The sequence below is a fragment of the Cryptomeria japonica genome, chromosome 10 (assembly GCF_030272615.1).
Source record: "Cryptomeria japonica chromosome 10, Sugi_1.0, whole genome shotgun sequence".
Taxonomy (NCBI): domain Eukaryota; kingdom Viridiplantae; phylum Streptophyta; class Pinopsida; order Cupressales; family Cupressaceae; genus Cryptomeria; species Cryptomeria japonica.
In genome coordinates this window covers 904,174,594-904,191,769 of record NC_081414.1, presented here as the reverse complement: position 1 = coordinate 904,191,769, position 17,176 = coordinate 904,174,594, and the positions used below count along the sequence as shown (strand labels likewise).

The window sequence follows — 17,176 nt, the reverse complement described above, 5'->3', positions numbered from 1 at the left end:
AATTGGAAGCCACAATTAATATGTTCATGATTGTGAATGTTCACTATATTCTTTTATTAAATGTCCATGATTGTCAATGTTCATGGTTCGCCACTATGAATAAAATATTGACATTCAGCCTTCCTTAGAATTCTGTTAAGTAACTTGTCTGCAATTCATGCCGAATTCGAAAGCGTCGAGCACCTGCGGTGGCAAAATATGTTTAGGAAACTGAAACAAGCTTTTTACGAACTTTTTGGCATTGTTTCTGCCCACGTCATAACGTTACGTCTTTAATTTGCTTGGTATAACTCTGTTTTAATGCTATAAATATCAGTAATGGATTTTAAATGCGTAAGCAACAAGCAAGTTTTCTCCACTTCGTCGCTATCAAAGATTTTGCGGGTTCCTGATATCCTATTTTGGCAATATGCTGTTAATCTCACCATGGTCTCTGCTTGCGTTCCTTACATCAGCAATCTTATTCGGTTCTCAAGCAATAGCAGAACTTCATCGCTTGACTTTCGTTGTATGTTAATTTTCGATTAGAAACGTGAAATTTTTATTGATCTTCTGGTTTGCTTTTTCTAGATTTGATTGTGTACATACTTTTATGTCAAACGTTTCGGCCCAGATTCTATAATCCATCATCAGATAATCATTACAAAATGAAAACATGAAGTCAATTGTTATTTTGAAATTCGATTGAAAATTTTACATAGTAGACAGAAGACCATATTTCTATTCAAGTGATTTGTATTAAATACTTCTTTCTTTTTTTTTCGCTTTGGGTTTGGCCAGATTAAAGAGACACCCATTACTAGGCAATGCCAGAGACGTAACATAATCACAGTGAACGGACAGTTTAATGGTACAACTCTGTATGTACACAGGGGCGACACTCTTATCGTCAAAACTTATAACACAGCCCCGCATAATGCCACAATCCACTGGTAAATAGATATATACAGCCTCTCAATGTTTTGCATGGAGAATATCCCTGTTGTAGGCTATGATTTGCATTTACGAAACAAGACTCGTAAATATTTGTTTTCCAGGCATGGAGTGAGACAGATTCGTTCGGGCTGGGCTGATGGACCTGGTTATATTACTCAATGCCCCATTCAACAAGGAGGCAATTATACATACAGATTCACCATTGTTGCAAAGGAAGGAACCTTGTGGTGGCATGCCCATGTCTCGTGGCTCCGTGCAACAGTTTGTTAGTTTGTTAGCTTTGGACAGCCGTTTGTCCAGATGTGATTAATTAGTAAATAATTGTTTAGAGTAGGGACAATTATTTGTTAATTAATTGACCACTTTTGGAAGCAACTAGAAACTGATTTTGTTATTGGTTGTTGGGTTGTTTTAATCTCAACCGTTGATTGAGAATCAATCTCGGCTGTTGGTTTATCAACGAGGGTAGTATAAAAGGAGGTCTAGGGGCATTTGGAAAACACATCTTGGAGAGCATTTGCAGTGTTAGCAAATGTGTTTGCAGTAATAGCAAACAGTCTTGATAGCGTTGGGAGATAGCAGTGGAGGAATATCAGCAGGAGGAATTGGGAGATTGTCGAGGTTCTGCCAGTGAGAGGCAAAGAATTTTGTATCTCTTAATTTGCTGAAGTTTAATATATTTCTCATTTGCAGTACTGGTTTTCCCTTTGGGGTTTTTCCAGGGACAATTTGTCCGAAAATATCGTGTTCACTGTGTTGAGTATTTTATGTGTTTTGTGGAGTTTTAGTTGTGTTATTTTTCAATATTTGTTGAGAAGCAAATAATCTGTATGATATAGGAGATTAATAATCAGTAACTACAATAGAATTTCCACATGGTATCAAAGCTAAGTTGAGGGTAGAAAAGGTTTACCATAGGAAGAAAAGAAATTAAAGGTTTATAAAACCTAGTTTGACCACTTTCGAGATATTTCTTTTATTTCTTTGAGATGGCCATAGCTGGTTTGAGAGATCAGAACAGATTAGATGGTGCCTCGAATTTTGGTGTTTGGAAAGTTAGAATTTCTTTATTGCTGCAAGAGAGTGGTATCAAGGAGTATGTTACTAGTGTTGTAGCTATTCCCTCAGATGCAACATAGCTTGCAGCATATAAGAAGGAGGATGCCAAGGCGAGGAGGATAATCCTTGATGGTGTCAAGGATCATATTGTTCCACATATCGTAGAGTTAGATACTGCGAAGAAGATGTGGGACACCATTCTGAAACTGTACCAGAATGCTACCACCAACCGAAAGCTGATTCTCAGAGAAAAGTTAAAGAATACCTGGATGAACAAGGGAGAAGACGTCACAAGTTACCTCACCAGGCTTAGACTTGTCAAGGATGAGTTAGCAGTTGTTGGAGATAGTCCCAGTGATGATGAGCTAGTCAGAATAGCCCTAAATGGGTTTACTAAACAATGGGATGTCTTTGTTCAAGTTATCAGTGGACGAGACACCTTACTGAGTTGGGATCGACTTTGGAGTGATTTCACTTAGGAGGAGTTTAGACTTAGTCTTGTCAATGGAGCCAACAACAAGAGTCAGAAAAGTGAGGTGGAATAGGAAAATGTTGCCCTACTAGGAAAGGGGAAATCGAAGAAGGGGTCTAGCAAAGGATCAAGCTCACAAGGTGAGAAAAAGAAGAAGGACCTATCTAAGGTCAAGTGCATTGGTTGTCATGAGTTTGGCCACTATGTCAGTGATTGCCCAGAAAGGAAGAAGAATGAAAATAAGGGCAAGAAGCAAGTAGCAGCTTCAGCAAGTGCAGATGAGCTCTTTAGTAGATTGGAAGATGAGTTTGCACTCATAGCTTGTATGGTTAGCTCAACCTCACAGAGTGTTTGGTATATAGACAATGGGGCATCATTTCATATGATAGGAGTAAGAGGGTACTTCTCCAGTTATAAGGAGGAGAACACCAGTATCCAGATTTCTATGGGAAACTTGTCCAAGCTCAACTCAGTTGGCAAAGGGACTGTTCAGTTTCAGAGGGAGAATGGAAAGGTAATTTCCCTTCATGATGTGTTGCATGTGCCAGGCTTAGGTATGAATTTGGTTTTTGCATCTGTCCTTCAGGATAAAGGGTATAATATTCTCTTTAGAGGGATGCATGTTTTGATTAAGCATAAAGATTGGAAATCACCTGTATCTATTGGAGTTAGGAGCGGACGCCTTTATAGGCTGTAGTTTGACACTCCTAAGGCACTCATGAGCAACAATAATCCTAGAGATCTTGGAGAGCTATGGCATAGGAGGATGGGCCATATACATCATGGAGCACTTAAAATGCTTCATGAGACAGTGACAGGTGTTCTTGAGGTGAGCACAGAGCATGATGACGTATGTAAAGGATGTGTGTTGGGGAAGTTTGCGAAAGCATCTTTTCCAAGGAGTGACACTAGATCCAAGGGTGTTCTTGATTTAGCATATTCAGATATATGTGAACCTATGTCAACGAAATCTCTCAGAGGATATGAGTACTATGTTACTTTTATTGATGATTTCTCCAGGAAGACTTGGATATACTTCTTGAAGACCAAGGATGAGGTTTTCAGTTGCTTCTAAGAGTTCAAGGCTCTTGTGGAGAACTCGACAGGAAAGATGATTAAGGTTCTTCGGTCAGATAATGGAGGCGAGTACAAAGGGAATGAAATCCAGGAGTTCTGTACCAAGGAAGGAATGAAGAGGGAGTGGACTATTCCTTACAATCCATAGTAGAATGGAGTTGCTGAGAGGAAGAACCGATCTATATCGGAGGCAGCAAGGGCTATGCTACATGACCAGGATATGCCCTGCTACTTATGGGTAGAGGCATGTAGTACAACAGTGTACATACAGAATAGGATTCCACATAAGGTACTAGGTAAGATGACACCAGAAGAGGATTTCACAGGGAAGAAGCCAGATGTCAGTCACTTCAGGATATCTAGAAGTTTGGCATATTGCCATGTTCCAGGTGATACACGTACCAAGTTAGATCAGACTGCAGAGAGGGGGTACTTTGTGGGGTACAGTGAAACCTCAAAGGCATATCGAATATTCATTCCAAGGACCAGGTGGATTATTGTTCGACGTGATGTCAAGTTCATGGAGGACAAGGCATTTAGAATGTCCAGAGATTTGCCAGCAGATGATCAGAGTGAACAGTCAACTGAAGCTCCAAGAATCACTCAATCAAGTCAAGGGTAGCAAAGCTCAAGTACAGATACTAGTACTAGCAATGGCTCAGGTGGAGAGTGTTCACAGAGTATAGAGCATCAGGTGCAAGAAGAGATGCATCAAAAGGACATGGAGGTTGATATTTCATCCTCTACAGTTGGCAGTAGGAATCGTGAGGTTCAACAAAGAGATACTCAGGAGTTAGTGGGAGCTCTTAGGAGGAGTATAAGAGAAAGGAGACAACCAGCCAAGTTCAATGACTATGTGGCACTAGTTAGTCAGTTGGTAGATAGTGAGCCTTCTAGTTATCAGGAGGCTACACAACATCAAGTGTGGCGAGATGCGATGGTTGAGGAATATACCTCAATAATGCAGAATGATGTGTGCGAGGTAGTGCCTAGACCAACAGATAGAGCAGTGGTTGGATCATGTTGGATCTATAAGATCAAGCATGGTGCAGATGGTAGCATCGAGAAATACAAGGCAAGGTTTGTGGCCAAAGGGTTCTCTCAGAAGGAGGGAATAGACTATGAGGAGATATTTGCTCCAGTGGCTAGGTATACTTCTATACGAGCCATGATCTCACTTTCAGTGCAGATGGGATGGCAAATCCATCAAATGGATGTCAAGATAGCATTCCTTAATGGAGAATTGAAAGAGGAGGTATAAATAGAACAACTAGAAGACTTTGTAGCACATAGCAAAGAGACCCATGTGTGCAGATTGAAGAAAGCTTTGTACGGACTCAAGCAGGCTCCCAGGGCATGGTATGAGTGCATTGAAAGTTACTTGTAGGAAATGGGCTTCGTGAAGAGTGAGGCGGATGCTAATCTCTACTACTTGGTAGTTGGGGGTGAGATACTCATTCTTGTTCTATATGTGGATGACTTGTTTTTAACAGGTTCATTGGGGCTCATAGAAGAGTGCAAGAGGGACCTTGCAACAGAGTTCGAGATGAAGGATTTGGGACTTATGCACTACTTTCTAGGCATGGAGGTATGGCAGACAAATGGAGAGATTTTCCTTGGACAAGGGAAATATTGCTTTGAAATCTTGAAGAGATTTAGGATGGAGGATTGCAAAGCCATGTCTACACCCATGATCACAAATTGGAGGAAGGTAGACACATCCAAGGAGAAGGATGTAGATCCCACCTTATACAGGTAGTTGATTGGTTCTCTCATGTGTTTGGTCAACACTAGGCCAGATATAGCTTTTGCAGTCAACACTCTTAGTCAGTTCATGGTAGAGCCAAAGAGAGTGCATTGGATAGCGGCAAAGCATGTGCTGCGTTATTTGTGAGGTACAATCGAGTATGGGATTAGATATTCTCGAGGTGAAGGAATCAGATTGATGGGCTATACTGATGCAGATTGGGCAGGTAGTACAACGGACAAGAGAAGCACTTCAGGGTGTTGTTTCAGTTTGGGACTAGGGGTTGTCTCTTGGTTCAGTAGGAAGCAGAAGTCTGTGGCTCTGAGTTCTGCAGAGTCAGAATACATAGCAGCTAGCATGGCGACATGTGAAGCTATATGGCTTCGAAAGTTGCTAGTAGCCTTGTTTGGTCAGAAGGTTGAGACTACAGTGATACATTGCGACAATCAGAGTTGCATCAAGTTGACTAAGAATCTAGTGTTTCATGATAGGTCGAAACATATAGACATCAGGTATCACTTCATCAGGGATTGTGTATAGCGAGGGATTGTTCAGCTACAATTTATACCTACAAATCAGCAGGTAGCAGACATTCTAACAAAGGCATTGGGGAAGGCAAAATTCATTTTCTTCAGAGAGAAGTTGGGTGTCATGCAGAACAGCTTCCTCACTAAGAGGGAGTGTTAGTTTGTTAGCTTTGGACAGCTGTTTGTCCAGATGTGATTAATTAGTAAATAATTGTTTAGAGTAGGGACAATTATTTGTTAATTAATTGACCACTTTTGGAAGCAACTAGAAATCGATTTTGTTATTGGTTGTTGGGTTGTTTTAATCTCAACCATTGATTGAGAATCAATCTCGGCCGTTGGTTTATCAACGAGGGTAGTATAAAAGGAGGTCTAGGGGCATTTGGAAAACACATCTTGGAAAGCATTTGCAGTGTTAGCAAATGTGTTTGCAGTAATAACAAACAGTCTTGCAGTGTTAGCAAGAGGCACAGTGATAGCATTGGGAGATAGCAGTGGAGGAATATCAGTAGGAGGAATTGGGATATTGTCGAGGTTCTGCCAGTGAGAGGCAAGGAATTTTGTATCTCTTAATTTGCTGAAGTTTAATATATTTCTCATTTGCAATACTGGTTTTCCCTTTAGGGTTTTTCCAGGGACAATTTGTTTGAAAATATCGTGTTCACTGTGTTGAGTATTTTATGTGTTTTGTGGAGTTGTAGTTGTGTTATTTTTCAATATTTGTTGAGAAACAAATAATCTGTATGATATTGGAGATTAATAATCAGTAATTACAATAGAATTTCCACACAGTTCATGGAGCACTAGTCATATATCCTCGAAAAGGCAGATCTTATCCCTTTCCTAAACCCCACGCCGAGATTCCTATCGTGCTAGGTAATAATTAATTTATATGTAATCAGAAAATAACCTACTATCGGTCAGCATCAATCTATATATGAATACGTGAGAATCTATGAATCTTATGTTAAAAATTATGTTAAATTTTTTTATTAATAAGTGAAATAAATATTTTTTAACTAAAACATCATAATTATCTATTCTAAACCTATTCAATACAACTACTACATGTTTTCAAAATTAGGCCTCACATTTACTGACCCCACTTCCGTATCTATGTTTATATATTTTAATGGAATTAATAAATTCTTTGTATCCATAACTGGTTTCATTAAACAGGGCAATGGTGGAACAGTGATCCTGAAGCAGTCGAAATGCAATCAATTCTAACAGGGGCAGCACCTAATATATCTAATGGATTTACCATCGATGGTCAGCCAGGAGATCTCTATCCTTTTTCAAAATCAGGTATAAAGTCTTTATAGGTAGTCACACAAGATCTTTACTACAATTAGCAACCCATCTCACGATTGATAATCTTACCGCTTCTACGCAGGAACATCTAAAATCTCTGTGGAACAAGGAAGAACCTACCTTCTGCGTATTGTCAATGCTGCAGTAAATAATCACCTCTTTTTCAAGATAGCATCACACAATCTCACAGTGGTAGCTGTGGATGCCTGCTACACAAAGCCATACACAACAGACATAATGCTTATATCCCCTGGCCAGACTGCTGATGTTCTTCTCACAGCCGATCAACCATTAGCTAAATACTACATTGCTGCCAAAGCATACACAACTCAAGCTATTGGATTCTTTGATAACACCACAACAACTGCCGTTCTTAGCTATGTGGGTTCTCCCTCATCTGCCACCCCATCCTTTCCGCAGCTTCCAGAATGCAATGACACTGCCACTGTGACTGAATTCAACAGAGCATTACGAAGCCTAGCTTCGCCAGAGCAACCATTGATGAGAAACTCTTCATAACTGTAGGGCTCAGCTTGTTTCCCTGTCGAACTAACCTAACCACGAACTGTCAAGGCCCTAATAACACCAGATTAACTGCTAGTCTGAACAATGTATCTTTTGTCCTGTCAGATATCGCTATCTTTCAAGCTTATTATTTTGGTGTTAATGGCGTCTTTACCACTGACTTTCCTTCAAATCCCCCAGTTGTGTTTAACTATACAGGCGATGATATACCCAAAAGTCTTTGGGCGCCCATTACTAGTACAAAAGTTTATATGCTAGATTATAATAGTACAGTTGAGGCGGTGTTCCAAGGAACGAATATCTTCCAACCTGATGACCATCCAATGCATCTTCATGGTTATGACTTTTGTATAGTGGGAGAGGGTTTTGGTAACTATAATGCCGAAACAGATCCACTCACATTCAATCTGGTCGATCTGCCACAACGAAATACTGTGGGAGTTCCTGTCAGTGGATGGAGTGCTATCAGATTCAAAGCTGACAATCCAGGTATTTAAAAAAGCATACGATCTTCTATTCTACCTTTATTGGATGATATATACATTGAAATTAGACACAGAAGAATCTGTGTAAAGTAATGAATAATTACAATTTGTGCAGGTGTTTGGTTCATGCATTGTCATTTTGATGATCATGTAACATGGGGACTGAATATGGTCTTTGTGGTGAAGAATGGGCCTGGCTATTTGGCAAGCTTAGAACCTCCTCCTAATGACCTCCCCAGATGTTAGCCGGCAAGCCATCACATCAGCTCGATTGCAGGTTTAAAGTCCACCACCTTAGTTGCATGGAGTTTCCATAGAGACTGGAGAAAAGGGAAATATCCCCCACGCTCTGTTTTGCATCTTAGTTATTTCATGTACATTGTTCTATTTTGTTTGGGTCTTGTTTTAACTTCTTAAAGCCATTCTATAATTTTTAGACTGGTCATTGTTGGTTTGTTGAAGTTTCAAGACTGTCCTCTGCTCAGAAATGTATTAAAGCTACTTAAATTTAATAAGGATCACCTTCGAGGTGTTTTGAGATTAATTTGATGCTAAATTGTTTTTGTGATATCAATTTATTTTAATGGTATGTTTTGTTATTGAATATTAAAAATAGTATTATATTTATTTTTTAAGTACATAAAAATGTAAATACATATAAAAGTTGTATTGCATATATGTTTCTTTTCAAATTAAAAGTTGAAAGTTGAGTAGAAAATATATAAAATAAAAAATGGTAAACATAACAAGTAGTCAATAATTGTTTTCAAATGTAGTGACATGATTTCATTTTTTTTTAAGGAATATACTTTCTGATTTTGACTATTTGTAGGATTTTGCCAAGATCAAGGGCACAATGAAAAGCATAAAAAGAGAGACAATAGAATGACAAAAACAAACTGTATTCTCATCAATATGCAAATTATCAACTAGATTAACCAATACAATGAATATAAGCTTTCTTATATAGGCAAGGCCATATGGATGTATGAGCACACAATTATAACATGTGCCTCAATGAGAAACAAGGGTAGGTAAGAAATACTAGGGGTAGGTAGGAGAAATAATATAATATTCCACAAGAGGTGGATGACCCACCGAATGTGGAGTGTAACAGCAAAATAAGACCACAAAAGGTGGAATTTCTTTTACAAGCTCTATCCCTATGTGCACACTTCCCTAAGTGTCTCAAATCCAAACTACGAAGAGATGCATTATACTAAGTTAATTTAAGTAAAGTGTAATAATATCCAAAATGAATATTTATTTACACCAACACCCCCCCTTAAGTGCAACTTAGGGAAATGAAGACTCAAGTCAACAATGCAAGATGGGTCCCAGCTACTAGGCCATGATAGGTACCCATGTACAATATGCAAATGCAAGCAAAACCATACAATGCAATCTCTCACAAACAGAAAAAAGGAGAAAACTCAGTGGGAAAAACTCCCCCCCAAAAGAGAGATGAATGTACAAAAGACTCTCAAAGAAGAAGGACAAAACCTCAAAGAGGAAAAAGTCCCCCCCATAAGAGAGGAAGGAGAAGTCAACTGACCCCCCCTAATGACACATCCCATACCCCCAAGAGAGCTCCCAACTGTTGGAACTTACTCTCGGTAAAAGGTTTTGTGAATATGTCAGCAACCTGCTTTGTTGTAGGACAATACTGCAAATCAATGACCTACTCTTGAATGAGCTCTTGGATATAGTGCATATGAATCTCAATGTGTTTGGTCCACTAGTGTTGGACTGGGTTCTTTGAGATTGCAATAACACTCTGATTGTCACAATGTAGAACTATCGGTCATGGAGTGGTGAATCCAAACTCTGTTAGAATCTGCTGGAGCCAAATGGTCTCAGTCGCTGCATTAACAACACATCGATACTCAGCCTCAGTCGAAGAGAGAGCAATAGCATGTTGCTTCTTTCTCTGCCAACAAATGGGGCCCAAATCAAGGTGAAAACTATAACCAGAAGTAGACTTACGATCATCAAGATCGCCAGCCCAATCGGAGTCTGTGTAACCAACCAAGCGAAGTCCTATGCTTGCTACAAAGTGAATCCCATAGTGATGTGTACCCTGGATGTAATGAAGGATGCATTTGGTGACTTTCCAATGAAGCTCATGTGGTTCCTACATGAAGCGAGAAACCATGCCAACTGCAAATGAAATATCAGGGCATGTATGGGTCAAGTAAATGAGACTACCCACAAGCTGATGATACAAAGTGGCATCAACTGGTGGAGAAGAACACTAAGCCTCAAGCTTGACTCCTAAAAGAAAGGGAGTCGGGGCAGGCTTACAATCAGCCATATGAAAGTGTGCAAGTAGATCAAGAGCATACATGGGCTATGATAGTGTAATCCCGAAAGGTGACTATGAAATCTCTATCCTGAGAAAGTAGTGCAAAAGACCCAAGTCAGTCATAAGAAATCTGTCATGCAAAGCAGATTTGACCTTGCTAATGATGGATGAAGTACTCCCTATAATGATCAAGTCATCAACATAGAGCACAAATATCAAGTGAGAGTCATCCTGTCGCAAAATGTAGACATTTGGATCAGAATGACACCTGGTGAACCCTACGGAGAGAAGAAAGGAATCCATCTTGGCATACCAAGCCTTGGGGGCCTACTTAAGGCCATAGAGAGATTTCCTTAGTTTGCAAACCAAGGAAGTATCTTGGATGAAACCCTGTGGCTGCTCCATATAAATCTCCTAATCAAGATCACCATGAAGAAAAGCACTCTTCACATCCATCTGATATACAACCCAACCATGAGCTATAGCAATAGCAAGTGTCAAATGAATGGAGTTCATCTTGGCTATGGGTGCAAAGGTCTCAGTATAATCAACACCTGCAACCTGAGAGAAACCTTTCGCAACAAGCCAAGCCTTATACTTATCCACACTACCATCCACTGCAAACTTGGTCCAATAGATCCACTTACATCGAACCATCTTTCTCCCTTTAGGGAGATGGACTAAATCCCATGTGTTGTTCCTCATCAAGGAACTATACTCTTCCTCCATAGCTTGGTCCCACTTAGGAACCCTTGATGCTTCCCTAAATGTCTGTGGATTGGAAGTGGTAGCAATGAATGCATGTGGTAGATCCTAATGTTGTGATCAAGTTCTCTGGGTATCTGAAGGATCCCCAACAAGAGAACCCACGGACTCAAGTGTCTATTGAGCCCAACGAGGTCTAGGTGGAGGTGGAGAATGAGGCTCCTCAACTGCAAGTGGACCCTACGGAGGTGTAACCCTGCAAGTCAGAGTTGCAGGAGTCTCATCATCTGAATCACTAACATCACTATCCACAATGGAGGAAGGTGGAGGAGGTAGAGAGGCTAAGATAGGAGAGCTTTCCTCAAAGTGAACACTCCTCTCAATGAACACCTTATGTGTCTCAGGATCCATCAATCTATATGACTTAACACCCTCAGGATATCCAACAAATATGCAAGGCCGACTCTGAGGTTTCAATGCCTTGCATTTCTGCGGAGGTATGCGAGCCCATGCTAGACACCCAAAGACTCTGAAATGTCTCACAATCAGTTTCCTACCAGCCCAAGCCTCAAAAGGAGTAATACCTTGCAAAGCTTTGTGAGGAACCCGATTCTGGATGTGTGTGGCACAACTGATAGCCTCTGCCCAAAAAGCGGGATCAAGAGAATGTGCATGTATCATACAGCTAGCCATTTCTTTGAGAATTCTATTCTTGCATTCTGCAACTCCGTTCTGCTATGGAGTGTATGCAACAGAATGTTGAAGATCAATTCCCTCAAGTGTACAAAAATCCTCAAGTCTTTTGTTCACATATTCCCTTCCATTATCTGTACGAAGAATCTTGACCACTTTCCCTGATTGCTTCTCCACATGAGTCTTGAAGTCCTAAAATCTGTCAAATACTTCACTCTTATGAATAAGAAAGTAGATCCAAGTGAAGTGAGAGTAGTCATCAATGAAGGTGAGGACATAGCGAGCCTTACTAAATGAAGGTGCTGGAAATGGACCTGCTACATCACTGTGAACAAGTTGAAGAACTTCCAAAGCTCTCCAAGCTTTCCCTTTATCAAACTTCTCCTCGGGATGCTTGCCCATGGAACAACCTGAACATACACCCTCTGAAAAACTAATTCGAGGTAGACCTGTGATCATGTCTTCAGTGCTGAGCTGCTGAAGATAGCGGTAGTTGAGGTGACCAAACTGCTCATGCCATAGCTTACTTTCTGAATTTGAATGAGTAAGCAAGGCCCTAGAAGGTAAACTTGGCACAAAGTGGGAGAATGAATAAAGCCTTGAGTTGTCATTGACTTGTCCCACTGCTACCAAGGCATCATCATCAAGTTCCTTTACCACAATTGAATCTGGTGTAAACTCAACCTTTTTCGCATTCCCATAGTAAGTGATTTTGTAGATAGAGAGAAGGTTGGTAGACAAGTTAGGAACATAGAGAACATTCTCAAATGTTCCATCATCCATGTCAACTGAACCTTTCCCTTCAACCTCTACTTGTGTATCATCACCTATGTAAATGTGAGGTACCTTAGATGGCTCTAATGAAGAAAATTGCTCCTTTGTAGAACCCATGTGATATGAGGCACTCGAGTCAAGTATCCATTGTTGTGAAGAACCTATTGTAGCCACAAAGGCTTTCCCTTTTCCCTTAGAATGTGTGGAAGAGGAAGGAGATGAATCCTTCTTTGTGTAGGCGGATGGCAAGTTGATGCTGTTTTTCTTAAGAAGATTAGTTAACTCATCAACTTGGTTTGTGTGGCAGTGATGCTCATCATGACCATACTTCTTGCAATATGCACGAGTTGGTTTATCCTTCTTAAGTGGTGTCCCCTTCTTGGAAGAGGATGAAAAATCACCTTGTGATAGAGAGGATGATTGTCCTTTTTTCTGTTGTGGCTTAGACTTGGATTGCTTCTTCTTCTTATGGGAATCTTTGCCTTGACTTCCTTGATTCCCTTGATTAGCCACCAAAGCCTTGGACTTTGAAGACTTGAGAAGCCCCATGCTCAACAACTTAGATTGTTCCAATGTCAACATGTATGTGAAAGCATCAAATGAAAGCATAACATAGGAACTCCCCATTGTCAAATGATGAGTTTGGAAGCTAGACACAAATGCTACATATTCTGGTGCAAGCTTGTCCAATAAGTTGAATATCAACTGAGCATCCTTTCTGTTAATTCCACAATCCTTAAGCTTTGCTCTTAGCTCATTTGATTTGGTGACATAATCTTGGATTGTATCAAAACTCTTGGGATCCAAGTTGGTGAGCTCATTGTCAATTTTGTAACCTCTGATTTGATCAACTTGATCAAACAATTTCTGAAACATATCCCAAGAATCTTTGATTGTAGTACACTTTTCAATATGAAAGATGAGGTCATCTGATACATACTTGTGCAAAGTTCCAAGAGCCATTCAATTCTTAGTGAGCCATTCTAATTGAGGATTAGGATTAGCCTTAAGATCAGGTGGTGCTACTATTGTTCCATCTATATAATGTGTGAGACGCTTTTCCATTAATTTACTCCATACTTTAATTTTCCATGACGCATAATTATGTGGAGTTAAAGGTGGAAATTTATGAGGACTCATTGCAACAAAAATGAAAGAGCACAAAGAGAGGCACAATCATACAATACACCCCCCCAAAATTCACTCAATCAAAGAACCCCCCCCCAAAAGTGATGATTTGACACTTTATACTTAGTGCGTATACAATGGGCCACTTGCAAAAAATGGCAAATGGGCTTCTAATTACAATTTTACAACTGCCTCAATAAGGCCAAAAGAGACTCAAACTAATAATGCAAGAGATCTAAACTAAGATCCAAGCACTTTACAAGTACCTAATAGGCCAAATAAGAAAATTATCTGAAAGTACAACTTCCAATCAAAATCTCTGAAATCTGATCATAGATTATGAAAGTAGACAAAAAAACATGCACTTTCAAAAAAACAGCACTTGAAAAGGAGGTCGTATGAGCTCAAATGAGGCCTTTGAAGTTGTAGAATTGAGGATTGGATTGGTATAGCTGAGAGAATCCAAAAATTTTGAAAAACTTGTGCACCAAAATCAGAAAATAATGACACCACTATGAAGATCACAAAATTTTATCCCATTTCAAAAAAAATTGCACCAAAAAGGAGCAAAAATGCGCAAGATATGGGCTTTCAAAGTTGAATTGCAAAACTGAAAAGCTCAATGAAGAGGGGGTCAAAAAATTTCAAAAGTCTACTGGTGTGGCACTGATGTCAGCAAATGATTGGCTTAAATTTGATGCCCATCTAGCTGTCACAAAAATGTCATCTCCCTATGTGGCATCCGTACCGTACGGACTGCTGATGTGGCGGTGACTAGGCAGTCAACTGGGTTGTTGATGTGTCAGTGACTGGGCACACAAGTGGGGCTCTGTGTGCACCATGTGGCGGGGTCCTGGAGACTGCATGGTGGAAGGTACAGGGTCGCTTGAGGTCGGGTGCCAGCGGCGAGGTTGTTGTCGGAGGTCGGGTGTCGGTGACAGACTGGAGGCACAGTAGTGGAGCAGGGTGGCTGGCGGTGTGCGAAGTGAAGCACCTGGTGATAGGTACATGGCAGTGGCAGGAGGCTCCGGAGGAGTACGGGGAGACAGCACCGGTACGACCCTACAACCTGCAACTTGCAGGGTCATCAGGGTGGGGGTCTGCGGACCCCCCAAAAAAAAAAAAAAATTTTGATTTTTTTTAATCTCTTTTTTTTTCCACTTTTTTTTTCTTTTTTCTTTTTTATTTTTTTCTCCTTTTTTTGATTTTCAGAAAATATTAAAATTTTTTTTCGAAATCCATACAGTAATAGCCAAAATGGGGAAAAAAAATTTCTCACCAAAATAGGTCGACTTTAAAGTCAAAATTCATGGAAACGGCCTCGTGGATTCAACGGTGATGTCCAAATCATTGTACAATGCCCCCCAAAAATGAAGATCCCCAAATCCAAAAATTGAGGCCTCCAGAATGTCTCCAAAAAACTAATCAATGAAGCCCCAACAACTCTTATACCATGTAGGATTTTGCCAAGATCAAGGGCACAATGAAAAGCATAAAAAGAGAGACAATAGAATGACAAGAACAAACTGTATTCTCATCAATATGCAAATGATCAACTGGATTAACCAATACAATTAATATAGGCCTGCTTATATAGGCAAGGCCGTATGGATGTACAAGCACATAATTATGACATGTGGCTTGTTGGGAAAAATGGTGTCTCAACCTTGCATTTATGAGAGGTTAATATTTATAGTAAGTTTTCATTTTAGCACGAAATGGTGCGAAACTCTCCCTGAAGCTTCTGGTTGGCTAGATAAGCATTCCGGTAAAGTTTCGTCACAAGGTCACAGCTAGTTTTGAAGATATTAAAGTTTTCGTCTTGGAGGGGTGCAATAAAATGTTTAAACTTAATTTTTGGGACTTTAGAGGCTCCGAAACACCCTGAAAAGTTTCCGTAACCGATGAAGCGGTTATGAGGTGATAGAGCACTTCGCGAGCTTTCCGGCGCTTCAAACGGTTCGTCAATCGGACACCCGGTTCTCAAGTTATGGCCTCCGAAAGTTTGTACTCCTAAAATAGGAAAAATAATTTGTATCGAATACATAAATGAGCTGTAAAAGGGAGCGACACGTGTTGATGTGTGCTTTAACATGTCATAGAAGGGAGATAAGGTCGGCTACACCTTATTGGGTGGTTTTAGCCCATGGTTTTGTAATACCGTTTGACAGTTTCTTGTATTGTATCTCCTATTTATGAGGTGTGTGAGATAGAGGTTGTGTGTAAGAGTCTTATGGCTATTGAGTTGCCTTTGAATCTCTGATTAATGGTACTCCTGTGAAGAGCTTGCTCTGCAAGTATTTTGTAATCTGTTTTTGATTGCTGAATAAAATATTGAGCTGCTTTTGGAGGGTGGGGTTTTTCTCCTGAAAGGGTTTTCCCCACGTAAATCATTGTGTTGTGGTATGAATGCTATTATATCTATTTCTATTTTCTGTAACTGTTGTAATGATCTGAAAAAGTTTTGCATTACCCTCCTCTCAAGGTTAGTGTAGGAAGTTGTTTCCGCTACTTAACTTCCTTACAAGTGGTATCAGAGCCTGATCACCTTTGGTTTCAATTGTGGGCAGTTGGGTTTTTTGAACTAATCTAGATTTGAGTGGGAGCTTGTGCAGAAGACACTTTTTGATCTTGTTGCAGGAATATTCAGATGGCGAGTTCGTCAGGGAGAATAGAGGTGGAGAAATTTAATGGAAGTAATTTTGAGATGTGGAAGCTGAAGATGGAAGATCTGCTAATAGATCGAGATCTTTGGGATGCTGTTGATGCGAATGTCCAAAGACCCTTAGATCCTACTGCAGCAGCTCAGTATGATGTTATGGACCGAAAAGCCAAGGGTCTAATCAGACTGTGCCTGGCAGACTCTGTTCTAATCAATGTCCATGAAGAAAACTCTGCAAAGAAGCTATGGACTAAGCTTGGTGAGATGTATCAAGTGAAATCTTTATTAAATCAAATTTTCTTAAGAAAGAAATTGTATTCCTTGAAGATGGAAGAGGGTGGACGAATTGCAGACCACCTAGAAGCATTCAATATGATTGTGGCTCAATTAGTATCCGTCGGTGTTAAGATGGATGAGGAGGAAAAATGTCAGATCTTGCTTTGTTCTTTGCCCGATTCGTGGGATTCTCTTGTTATGGCTATCGGTAGTACTTCTGTTGTTTTGAAATCTGAAGATGTGGTGGGTGCCCTACTCGGTGAAGAGATGCGAAGGAAGGTATCCATCAGTTCAAAGGAAGCCCTAACTGTTCGTGGAAGACCTAAGGAGAAAGGCAAGAAGAATGAGAAGCGTGGCAAGTCCAAATCCAAAGGGAGATCGAAATCTCCTGGAAAGTCCAAAGTCATTTGCTGGAATTGCGGTAAACCGGGTCACATCCGTAAGGACTGCAAAGAAGAAAAGAAGAAGAAAAAGAAAAAGTTCGATTCTGA

General features: G+C 40.1%; 1 protein-coding gene across 1 annotated transcript; it reads left to right on the top strand.

Moving 5' to 3' along the window:
* The first annotated feature begins 318 nt into the window (after positions 1–318).
* On the top strand, positions 319–8,436 carry LOC131061723 (laccase-12-like). The gene is made up of 9 exons (XM_059212990.1): positions 319–467; positions 571–580; positions 781–932; positions 1,038–1,201; positions 6,611–6,694; positions 6,998–7,126; positions 7,215–7,513; positions 7,597–8,146; positions 8,258–8,436. Exons 1-9 carry the CDS (start codon positions 319–321, stop codon positions 8,386–8,388), a joined length of 1,668 nt encoding a protein of 555 aa, XP_059068973.1. The 3' UTR covers positions 8,389–8,436.
* The last annotated feature ends 8,740 nt before the right edge of the window (positions 8,437–17,176 follow it).

Excerpts from the sequence above, each read along its gene's own strand:
- LOC131061723 (XM_059212990.1), top strand. The coding sequence starts at position 319 with ATGGATTTTAAATGCGTAAGCAACAAGCAAGTTTTCTCCACTTCGTCG. Across the intron at positions 1,202-6,610 it reads GTGGCTCCGTGCAACAGTTT|TTCATGGAGCACTAGTCATA; the intron begins GTTAGTTTGTTA and ends ATTTCCACACAG. Across the intron at positions 6,695-6,997 it reads CGAGATTCCTATCGTGCTAG|GGCAATGGTGGAACAGTGAT; the intron begins GTAATAATTAAT and ends TTCATTAAACAG.